A 12,569-nucleotide genomic window follows, 5' to 3' on the forward strand; every position below is an offset into this window, starting at 1 on the left:
AGAGAATCGGCATTATAATAATAAATACAAAATCTGTATAAATTAAAATATCATATTTAAGCATATTTTATGACCAGGCAAGGCTGGGTGGCCTGTTATTAAAATCAAGCATAGTTTCCAAAAGTTCATTTATTGACTTCACTTCATTTTATACAGAAAATTTTTATCTACAAAAAAATCAAATCAAAGCCAATCAATAAATATTTGAAGATATAAACAACTTGAAGCATAAATTTGTCCCCCAAAAATTACCAAATTCTTCATTAAATAACATGAAAAGGGTTGATATGCCATAAAACAAAACAACCAAACCAAATCTGAGCCTAAATTATAAGTATTTCATATTGCTAATAGAAAACTATCCCTTCATATATCACTTACTGCATTCAGTGCTTTTCTATGTTATGTGTTTTAAGCACTATTTATTAAAATCAAAAAGTAGTAGCATAAAATCAAGTATAATTTCAAAAAGTTTATTTATCAATTTCACTTCATTTTACGGAGACAATTTTTGGGAGTAGAGGATAATTTTTTTTATGGCAACAATACAATAACAATTCAGTTGTGTGTACAGGTGGACACAGTTCCCCAATCATTCTTAGGTAATGTTGGAGATTCTTGTTAGTTCTGAATAAATTGTCAGAATTAAAACTAGTGTTGGGACGATTGATTGGAATCAGAAATCAGAAAAAAAAATTTGGGGGGGTATCGGAATCAGAAAAATTTGTGCATATTTTCCAAGGCCAAAAATAATTTTTTTATTTTTTTTTTTATTTGATTTTGTTTAAAATGAAATTTTCCCCTGTTGATAGTAATAATAAATATTTATTGATTCTAAATTACCAGTGAAACTAAAATTTACAGATCCCCACCTCCCAAGTTTGTTTTTAGGTTATAGAAAATATATGCATATTTAATGTTTTTTTTTTATGACAATCGAGAAAAAATAATTTTATAGTTTAATATTTAGAGATTTATAAAGAATCAGAATCGGGAATTTAGTACAGAATCGGTAATTGTATAGGAATCTGGAAAAATATTGGAATCGTCTCATCACTAGTTAAAACAAAGAAAAAAAATATTTTTGCAGAAGATTACAGGACTAACAAGGTTCATTCAGTTCAAATTTACACCAACAACTGCTGTAACCAATTTAAATGGCGGTGAATTTGTATATTCAACTAGTGATGAAAATAATCACAATATAAGACTGAAAACACAACAGTGGACAATGTGTTCTTGTTTAATTGGCATTGTAAAGCAAAGTGATAAACAGGGCACTAGTGGCCAAATTTAAGTGGAGAAATTGTAATGAATTTTAGTCCGTTTCCCACTTTTACAAAAACCCAATTATGAACAAAAGTACCTTATTATTTTCTAATGGAGTTGGAAGATTTGTGCTTTTTAATAAGTGACATGTAGTTTTTATTTTATGTGAATTAAAAAATTTTACTTAATATATATTAGCATTGGGTTTTCAGCCATGTTGATTATGTATGTGTTAAACTATGGAAATAGAAAATGCTGAAACCTACAAAGCATCGAAAACAATGTTCAGCAAGAACCCAAATTGTTATAATAGTGAGCGTTTTGTGCTGTTGTAGTTTAAGCAACACTTATAATTGTATAATAAATAAAAAATAAAACGTGTTTGGTATTAAAATTATAAGTATTTGATTACTGGAGTATTTACAATAAAAGTTGCACTAAGAAAATAGTTGCACACTATTTGAAGACACTTGTTTTGAATAGAAATTTGAAATTTTGAAAACTTTGGGTGTCAGGAAAATTATAAAATCATTTTTATGTCCTTTTGTTGGTGTTGTAAGTCGAATATTTCACTAAAAATAGCCTCATCAGGGTAGTTAGTCAGTTCGTAGTTTTTTTTTTTTTTTTTTTAAACTACGAACTGACTAACTATCCTGATGAAGCTATTTTTAGCAAAATATTGGACTTACAACACCAACAAAAGGACATAAAAATGATTTTAGCATTTTCCTGACACCTAAAGTTTTCAAAATATTCAAATTTCTAAAAGTTGCACTATTTAAAAAATGTTTTATTTTTTTGCGCTTCTATATTATATAAATGAAAAAAATATTAAGTTTCAAGTAAAGCAAATGGTACCTATGTAATTGTTATGTCGCAAATAGTAACATATCCAAACATTATGGGAAACAATAAGGCAGGAAAATAATTATTGATGAAAAATTGTTTTCGATAAAGTTTATATGAGGCAATAAATTTCGTCCAACATTTTTAATTACATTCGGCACGTGACATAAGCAACAGAACTTAATTATCTCCCCTGTCAACTTAACTCTTTTTTTCTAGTAAGTGATTTTGCTTCATTTCACAAATCTCTTTTTTCATTTTTAATTATTTTTCTACCTTATTGTTTTTCATAATTTTTGGATATGTTACTATTTACTAGACATGATACTTATATAGGTACCATTTGTTTCACTTGGAATTCAATATTTTTGTCATTTGTATAATATAGAAGCATCTGTTTTTTTTTTTTTGTTTGTTTTTGTTTCATGACACTATGATAATAAAGAAATACCAAATCTTTTTTTATTATTGCACCAGAGTTATCTCCCTTTGAGAAATTGTTTTAATGCAAAAAGGTACTGCTGTCGCTCAAATTTGTACTCTTGTCCCCATGTGGTGTTAGATTCCAAAACGAGACTACTTCTTATTAGCAGAACTTTCAATGTGCACAGATAATCTCTGTCACTTGCTTTAAAGCATGCTTTTTACACACTAATAGCTTTGCCCGTTCAAAAATTGTATGCTTACCTTTGGTCGTTGCATGTTTTTCTTCTATATGCTTCTTCATAATCTTTCGAAACTGAGGAAACACCACTCAATAAATAAACTTCTTACCTTCAAAAAGTATTAACTCAACACAAGATTGATCAAAGACAATACTGAAGTCAATCTTTGTTCCAAATCACTAAATCACTGACCAATGGTTGGAAACAAAGAGGACGCAATCAAAATTGCTAATTAATTATATTTTGATAACCCATATCATTTTATACATCCATGCGCTATGTGCTTCTTAACAAACTCTATTCTCTATCACACCCTCTCTCTGATTTGAGCCATATGATGTCTATTATATTTCCAGTTCATCATTGTTAAACTTGTGATCACCAAGTTGACCCCTGCTGAACACTTAGCAGTTTCCATTTCCTCCTATTCTCAAATAACTATTTTATATACTAGTGGATTTATATATCCAATATCTAACAATTGTTTATTTTTATTTATTTTTTTTTTGCAGAAAATATATCCAATATCTAACAATTGCTTATTTTTATTTATTTTTTTTGTTTTTGTTTTTCAGAAAAATTCCTTTCGCACATTACGTTTTTTGTTCAGCGTGGAACGTAATCGTCGCTTATTTAAACGCTTATTTCCTTCTGAACTTTATGAAATGTTTATTGACGTCGGACATTATAACAAACACTTGGCCAATTATCAACGTTTGGTAGAAAAGATTTCAAGTCTTCCTGTAAGTAAATATTTTTATGAAATACCAAAATTCAATTCTACATTTTTAAGATTTACAAAATGGTCTCTTCTAAACTTATGACCAAGATCAATATGATTCAGTCTTTAAATAAAAATGTAAAGCCTTTAATTTGAACATTTTTAGTTGTATAAATATTTTAAATTACTAAAATTAAGAGCTACGAATCAGGAGACCATAACACAGGTAGAAATTAATTATTTTTCATTATTTATGTTTTTTTTATCTCAAACTTTTTAATTGTAAATAAGAATAACTTGGTAAAAAGTCTGAATAATCCAAATTGTCAATCCTCATCTAAAGAAATTCTGAAACGAAATGTTGTTTAATTGTTTCTAGCCTGAAACTATCCAAGAGATCAAGACTAATGTTCTTGAAACTGACCAGAACAAGGAGCCTGACCAATACATCGGTGATTATGCAGTTTTTGAGTTGCTGGGCAGTGGAGGATTTGGTTCTGTCTATAAAGTGAAAAAGACCACAGCTGGGCATTCATTTTTGGCCATGAAAGAGGTATTTGTCTATACTCTTTATTTTTGACTGGAAAAGACAATTTTCAGAGTATCAATGCTGTTTGTTGTTGCTGTTTATTTATTTTCTATTAATAAATAACTACTTATCAGGGCCAAAAGGCACTAGAGGATAAGGCTCAATGAGATAGATGGATTGCCTGTTGGATGATGAAGAATATTCCTAGAGGATGGAAAGTGTTAAATGGAATGAACAAAGTTTAATTTCTTATGGGTGGAGAGACAGTATATACAAGTATTTGTTGACATTAAATGTGACAATGACCTTGTTGTAGTTCATGGCCAACAGGTAATGTTTTCCGCATATAAAAAGTTCTTTAGATAGAAACTGTTCATGGATATAGTATCTTACACCAGAGACACATAGGAAAGATTGTTGCAGTCTTATAATATGACACGTTCTTGCTATGAATGCCTTATAAGAAAGAACCAAAGATTGGAGCTGCTGTTTATATTTCATCATTTTTTTTTGTTTCTTAATACAATGCAAGCATTGTTGGATGTATTCTAATAACGTTTGTCTTGAACATTTTATTCTTGCCAGAAATTACTTTCTAATCAATACATTAAAAATGGCCACAATATAATCAACTCTGCCAACCATTTGAATCTTTTATTAATGATTTAAAAAATAACTGACATCTGTCTTATTTGACATTTTTAAAATGATTTTAAAACTTTTAAACTGGCAAATAGAAAGAAAATTCCGGATTGAATTCCTGTTTAGAAAAAAAGGTCAAGTATTATGGCTGATTTGTGCTTCTAAACAAAATGAAAACATTTTTATACTATTGTATTAATTCTTTTTAATTTATTTATCAAACATGCATAAAAATTGATGTACAGACTTTTAAAAAATATGTAAGATATGTATGTTTTTAAATTTTATATATTTTTAAGAATTATTACATACAGATGAGTATATCCAATCTATAATAGAGACCAGTGTGTATTTGTGTGTGTATATATATATATATATATATTTGTGTTTACATAAGCAGTAGTTTATTGCTACACAGTCATGAGCATGTTTCGGTCTACTAGTATTTACCAACTAGAGAACCTCATCAGGCAACAACCCTTATTTTCGAAAACGGAATTCTAAATCTGCTCTACTTCTGTATTGAGCATTCTTGTATGAACCTCGTTATATTTCACTGGTTACCCTACCTTTGGAAAATAGCAACCTCAAATTATATATATATATATATATATATATATATATATATATATATATATATATACTAGCATTTCAGCCCGGTGTTGCCTGGGTGTTTGGAGGTATATGTTGAGCAAAAAAAAAAAAGCAGTCAATTTTTTATGACCCTTAACATTTATTGTTTGGGACTCAAATCAAGCTATTAAGTTAGATCCATCTCCAAGGAACCTATATCTAAAATTTCAAGTGTTTAGACCCAAAATTGACGGAGGAGTTTGGTAGAGTTCTCAAAGGTCAAATCGTTGAACTTTGACCCCTTAACAGCCAAATTTCTGGCCAAAAACCAATTACAAAGATTTTCCCAAATTTCAATACCCTGTATATTAAATTTTGAGTCTGTAGACTTAAAATTGACACACTGATACCTTCACTTTTATAGATGTATAGATAATATGAAGATTTGTTTTCTCCATTATAAAAGTGTTAGTATAAATTCAAAATGTAAGTTTAGTAAACCAATTCAACACAGATTTTTTATAAAATAAGCAAACATTTGCGTATACATCAAACTTTTTAATATCATTTAACACAGACATTAAACATTTGATTCCAGAAACTATTAAAATGATTTCTATTTTTATCTGTTTTCAACCACAGAAGCAGAAGAATGCCATCCACCAACTTATATCATGTCACTTAATTGAGAATGATACATTAACAGATCAAAATATTGTGAATATATTAAAAAAAACAAAATGAGACAAATACTAATCCAAATATGAATAGAGAGAAGAAAAAATTCCTTTTCCTTCCTTCTCAAACCATTTGTTTTTCTGATTTAAATTCTTTTATTTTTATTTAAAAGATTAATATCCAAAGTCCATTGTTTGGCAAGAATGAAGTGGAAAGATGCAGCAGTCTTGGAGAAATGATCAGCGAACTGAATATCATCCGAGAACAGTTGCGGCATCAAAATATTGTCCGCTATTATAAAACCTTTCAAATAGGTAAAACAAATTTCTTATATTATTTTTCTTTCTGTTTTTTTTTCTCAACAATGAAAACTTTTATCTATCCATAACTGTTCTGTTCAGTATCAATTTTCCTGCTGAAGGACAGTGTGCTCCATTAAGTTTCTTTTAGTTGTTATAAACTAGTAACTGTTTTTAATTCAATTCGACCATCATCATTATCAATGATAGTGGTTCATCAATATCAATTTTTTTGTGAAATTTTACCTAAGTAATAAATATTCTCCAAATTTCAGTTTATTTTTGGAATATTTTAAAGGATTTTTACGTGGCATAATATGAACATAACCTCCCATTTGAAAATTCAAATATTTCATTACATTAAATTGATTCATAGTCATAAGACACCAATTAAGACAGATTACATGAATTTCAATTTCTTAAGATGTAACGAAGCCGGGCGACACCGGATAACCTTGCTTCCTAGGTTGAGGGTGAGTGGGATGGAGCTTGGCGAGAGGTCTCAGTCCCATCTCGTGAGAAACCAACGAATTGTCATCGGGTGACAAGTAAATTATTTGGAGTTCAAAAAGGGCCAGATTAAAGATAAGCCAGATGTCGGGTTGGCGAGGAAAACGCAAGGAGGTCTGGGAAGGGTCGACGAATAAAGTCGACGATCCGAGTGTAAATGATAACATGATTCACTTAAACCAACAAGTTGGAGGTGATGAGAGAGAAAGAACAAACCCCGAAAACAATTGAATTAGTCATTCTAATTTTAAGGGAACAAATTGGTTAAATGCCTAGACAGATAACTAATTCTCGGAATTGAATCGAGAGGGGGTCGGTTGGGAAGGAGAGAGAGAGAAAGAATTATGATTACTCGTCGAATAGAGAGATTGGGTCGACTACAGAAGGAAGGGGAGGATGACGTTTAATAAAACTACTGCGGAAATAGACGACAACAGAGAATCGGGCAGTCTGTCGAACAGAGAAGTTGGGAAGCCACGCGTGCCGTCAGCCTCTTCTAATTAAGATGAAGAGAACTAACAAGACGACCACTTAGAGTTTTGTAAAATACACTGTGGGGGTTGCATTCCAAGCCTGACGAAAGTATAAGTGACGAGCCGAGCCTTAATGTATACCGAATCACTAAATGAACAGCCTAAAACTATCCTCATCGTTGTTGATTGTTTCCATTTATACTTGTGAAGACTGCCCTTCGATTTCAGCATAACCAAACTTGACTTTCCAGCCGTCGCAGACAGAGAGAGACGGCCACCGACGAGAAGACGATCACGACAGAGATTACCAGGAATTCCTGATTGGGCGTTACAACACTAGATGGCCAGATACCAACGTCCAATTCGGAGAGACTCAGTAGCAGAGGGAGAGAGACGGATGCTTGTGCGGGGTCCGAGGCTCGAAGGAGCGAAAATATAGCCAACCGTCCTTAGGGTTAGTGCGCGTCGTTTTTCACCGTGTGCGCGACCCCTGCGAGGGAGAAAGGGTTATAAAGACCTCCTTAAGCTTAAGCCTTAAGTCTTAGGTATCTTCTAGAATCAAAATCATGCCATGAGTTGTGATCAAAATTGGAATAAAGATTCTAAACATATAGTTTAGTCATATATCTTGATTTTAATTTTTATGAGGTGACATACTGGTGCTACCAGATCAGGTTGTCGGAATATTGGTTTACAGACACAAATGTACCATACATTAAAACATTTTTGTTTTGTCCTCTAAACCTTTGTAAAACTTAATCATGTTCTGCAAAGCAAAAAACAAGAACAATACTCTCCTCATCCTTCCACCCTCTCCTTTTCTCTCTCTCTCTCTCACTCCCCTACTGGCTTCCTGACTTAAAACACATCAAACATAAATATTATAACCCTTACCACTTTGCAAAGCTCAATTATGTGCAGCAGGAATGAGAATAACAGAATCCCCTACGAGGCAACCAAACCAAGCACTATAAACTAGTGATGAAAGATATAGGAAACTTGAAGCATAGGAACTTTCTACAAAGTTGCTGAATTTGGCATGAATGCCCGAGAAAGGGTTGATGTACTGTGAAACAGAATAACTTGAGGATATGAAGAACTTGAAACAAGAACTTTTGTACAATAAATACATCTACATAAAATATTCCAAAAGGGTTGATGTGCTGATCCAATCAATCGGTTATTCATGTCAAGCATTAATTCAGACAAACCAAACAAAAAACATTTACGCTTGACACAGACAAACAACAAACTGATTTAATAAGAGGTGGCTGAATGGTCAGTCAAGCTGCGGCAAAGGCAACCAACAAGAGTAATAAAAATATAGGGAAAACCCCATACTTGGGTGGGCATAACTACATATTATGAATGCTTGGAATCCTCCCCACGTTTGAGTATATCAGCCATGTAGCCCTGGAGGACCGAGGTGAATGAGATTTACCTTCTTGTTTTTCTTCCCCATAAAGGACTCCGAGGTGGGTGGGAAGCATGGCTGATGAACCTTCTAACCTTATTATGAATAAAAAGACAATCAAGAGATCACATATAGAGTCTGAGACAGACCCCGATAATGACAACAAAGATAGTCTTTTTTTTTTTTTACAAAGGAGTCCCCTTATCAAGGCCTGGAGCCAACCGAGGATAAGGGTTACTGAGTGTACAATAGTCAATGGGACAATATCGTAGTAATTGTTACTAGTGGAAATTTGGTAAATTGGATTACTTAAAGGGACAACTCTTCAAGAACTTGTTTATGTTGGACTTGAAGACTATCATATTGCAGTCAGCTGGGAAGCAGGCAAACAGAACAGAGTTCCACAGGTGTGCAGTTCTAGTTTGTTCATAGAATTTACGTTTAGGTTTAGACACAAATAAAGAATGGAGGAAATTATTGAGAGTGGTTTCAACTAGACAAGTGTTTTTTGTGAAAGTTTGGTGAGGGGGAAGCATAGATTAGAGCTCAGATGAGCACTTGCCATAAAAATAATGATAAAGGAAAGACAGCCTTGCAATATCTCTTCTGTGGGAAAGAGGTTGCAGGGAAGAGAGAAAAGAGCATCCCCCACTACACTACAAAGTCTGTTTTCAACTCTGTCAAGGCAGGATAAGCTGCTTCTAACAGCTCCTGCCCAGATGTGGCAACAGTACTCCATACTTGGATATACTTGGGTCTTATAGAGGTAGAGAATTGCATCGGCAGTGGGATATCTACTGGAGCGGTAGAATGATCCTACCATTTTTCCAGCATCCCTGGCAACAGATTTGATGTATGTGTTCCATTTCAGATCAGGAGTAAAAGTCAGACCCAGAAGCTTGTCAAAACATGGAGCCTCCCCAAGATGAGAGCCATTCATTTCAATTGATGCCAGACAGGGAACAGAGTGTTGATGATGTAAAGAAAAAAGCTTGGTTGTAAATACATTAAAATTAAATGCACCACATGCTCAAGGTCAGAGGAGAGAGAATCAGAAAGAGCTAACAAACCACCACTGACCCTAAGAAAACAAAAACTAGCTCTACAATATTACTTAAAGCTTGCATCATGTCCATCAAATCCTGGATATCAATATGTTTTCCATCTACAATATACAAACTTCTTCAACAATAAAGAAAAATATTATCAAACTCTACAGTTTCCATATAAAGAATCCCCTCACAGAAATCCAAGTAGACACAATAAAAATACATGAATCTATCAACTCAGAAACTCCACCTTGAATGGTTGAACAACTATCCATAATATTAAAATTGAGTAAATATTCTAAAACAAAAACCCATCCCTAAACCTTCCATAAAGAACTGCAAAATACATATAAAGAGTACTCACAAATCTACACAGATGGATCAAAGGATGGAGACAGGGTAGGATGTGCAGTCATCCATAAAAATAAGCAATTAAAGAAAAGACTCCCAGATGAGGCTTCTGTGTTTAGTGCAGAGGTGACATTTGCGCTAGATATAATAACAACTGATAACCATAAAAAATATCTCATCCTTACAGATTCTCTATCGTTACTCATATCACTTACAAAAAAAAAAAAAAGAAAAATCTCCTTATTACAAATCTCTTAAATAAAATAAGCACCATACCAATGAATAAATACATAATCTTCTGCTGGTTTCTAAGCCACATTGGCATCTGCATAAACAAAAACGTGGATAAAGCAGCAAAAGAGTCACTTCAGAAAAACCATGCAACGGGAAAAATCCCTTATACAGACCTAAATAAATATATATATATATATTTTTTTTTTTACTATAATAATTAAATACCTACAGACACTAGTGTTTCATCCTTTCGGGATTCTTCAGTGCAGGGTGTCACGATTACTGCCAGTCGAACGATTCGAACCCCGCGACATGAGACATCTCTGGCTCGATTAGTGGAGGCCGTATCCATTCGGCTACCATTAACCGTGTGAAATAGCGTTGAATTTTAAACATTTTAATTTAAATGTTCATTACGTCAGACAGACAGTGATCAAATCGTTATACGATGATCTACGCATAAGAGCTAAATTGACCGACTTTTAATTCAACTGAAAGTGCTCAACGATAAGAAACGAATTTCTTAAAGGGGCTGTCATAATTATTTTTTTACTATAATAATTAATTATATATATATATATATATATATATATATATATATATAAAGAAAATGGCAAGAACATTGGAACTCATGCACACAGAATAAACTATTCAAAGTAACACCAAACATCGAAATAAGAGATACAAAAAAGATGTCCAGAAAAAAAGAAGTAGTAATGATTAGACTACAAATAGATCACACTCATGTCACTCACTCACATCTATTAAAAGAAGAAGAGGTGCCTATTTGCATAATGTGTTAGGAGCCCTACACAGTACGTCATATACTGATGGGCTGTGTGGGATTTAAATGGGCTCGAATAAAGCATTACTAAGAGAATAGTCTAAGATCAATGTTTAACAAAATCGACCCAGAAAAAATTAGTGAATTCCTGAAAGAGATTAAAATATATAACAAAAGATTCCACAAGAAAGACCAAAAAGAACTAACCAACATCTAACACATTACAGTTAATGTTTCAACATTAAATAACCCAAAAGTGGTTGATATGCCACAAAACAAACAAACAAACAAACAAACAAACATGAGGTGACATAAATGTAGTTCAAAACTGTTTCCTTCAAAGTATTTATTTTACTCATCCTGGAATGAGTATTCTAGTTTTTATTTTTATATAAAGATGTGTATATGGCATAATCACGTTGACAAACCGGTTCTCATTAGAGCAATGATGAGTGACCATTTAGGAATACCAGGTGCTGTATGTAGGAGGATCTCAACACTTCTCTGCAAGAACTGCAAAAACCTAACATTGTCATCTCTCTTAATCGGTACATACATGCAACTGAAGATCGCTTGTGAACTTTATATTCTCATGAAACTTCCTCCACTGGGGGAAGTTGGTTCAACCCACCTAGGGTGAATGCCGTTGACATACATACTACTCTGATTTTCAAAAGTTTATTAGAATTTTGAAAAGAAGGGTCAACAAATCAAATAGACATAAAATGTTTTAATCAAACAAAATATTTGTGTATGAAATATCAAAATGTCTTTTTTTGTTTATTTTTTGTTTTCAGATCTCAAATTGTACATAGTTATGGAACTGATTGAAGGAGCTCCATTAAAAGAACATTTTAATTCTTTGAAAGAAAAGAAGCTCCGATTTGAAGAGAACAGAATCTGGAATATTTTCATACAAGTTAGTTTTCTCCTAACATGATTTTTTTTTCTTTTATTTACTTTCAATCCAAAATGTTTCATATGGTTCAAACTATTAACATCAGCATAACTGATTGATTGACAAAACCTCTCATGAAGGTGCGAGAATGTTACAATATTTTTTATATCTAATATGACTATGATTCCTCAAAGTTTGGAGATTCTATTGCTGATAGGAACTGACGAATCAAATTAATTGACATTCTGCTATCATTTAATCAGAAACCAGAATTGCTCCATAAAAATTGAATCTTTTAGCATTCCAGCACATAATTTTTTCCTGTCAACATGGGAACAATCTTTTGCTCTTTGCTTGCAAGATTATAAAGTCAAGAACCTGCACAGAACAGCGACTCTCTAAAAATGCTTCATATCCAGGACTTGTATAGAATAGCTACCCATCAGAAACGCTTTTCAAATTAAACATGGCTTCCAATTCAAGAAAGAACATCTCTAATAATACAATGCAATGAAATCTGATCAAACCCAACACATCAGGTGAGAGGATTTGCTAAAAGCACTACATTTGCCTAACACGGAGGTTATTATTTATTTATTTTTTTACACAGGAATCACCATTTATCAAGGTCCAG

General features: G+C 32.6%; 1 protein-coding gene across 1 annotated transcript in view; it reads left to right on the forward strand.

Moving 5' to 3' along the window:
- The window catches only part of LOC145292104 (serine/threonine-protein kinase Nek10-like), a 150,866-nt gene that overhangs the window by 102,078 nt on the left and 36,219 nt on the right, over positions 1–12,569 (forward strand). Inside the window, exons 15-18 of the mRNA XM_080138192.1 lie at positions 3,356–3,523; positions 3,881–4,054; positions 6,096–6,237; positions 11,835–11,956. Coding sequence (XP_079994318.1) covers positions 3,356–3,523; positions 3,881–4,054; positions 6,096–6,237; positions 11,835–11,956 — 606 coding nt within the window. The remainder of the gene's footprint in view (positions 1–3,355; positions 3,524–3,880; positions 4,055–6,095; positions 6,238–11,834; positions 11,957–12,569) is intronic.

Source organism: Euprymna scolopes, chromosome 13 (genome assembly GCF_053919585.1).
Source record: "Euprymna scolopes isolate OS-2025 chromosome 13, ASM5391958v1, whole genome shotgun sequence".
Classification (NCBI taxonomy): Eukaryota; Metazoa; Mollusca; class Cephalopoda; order Sepiida; family Sepiolidae; genus Euprymna; species Euprymna scolopes.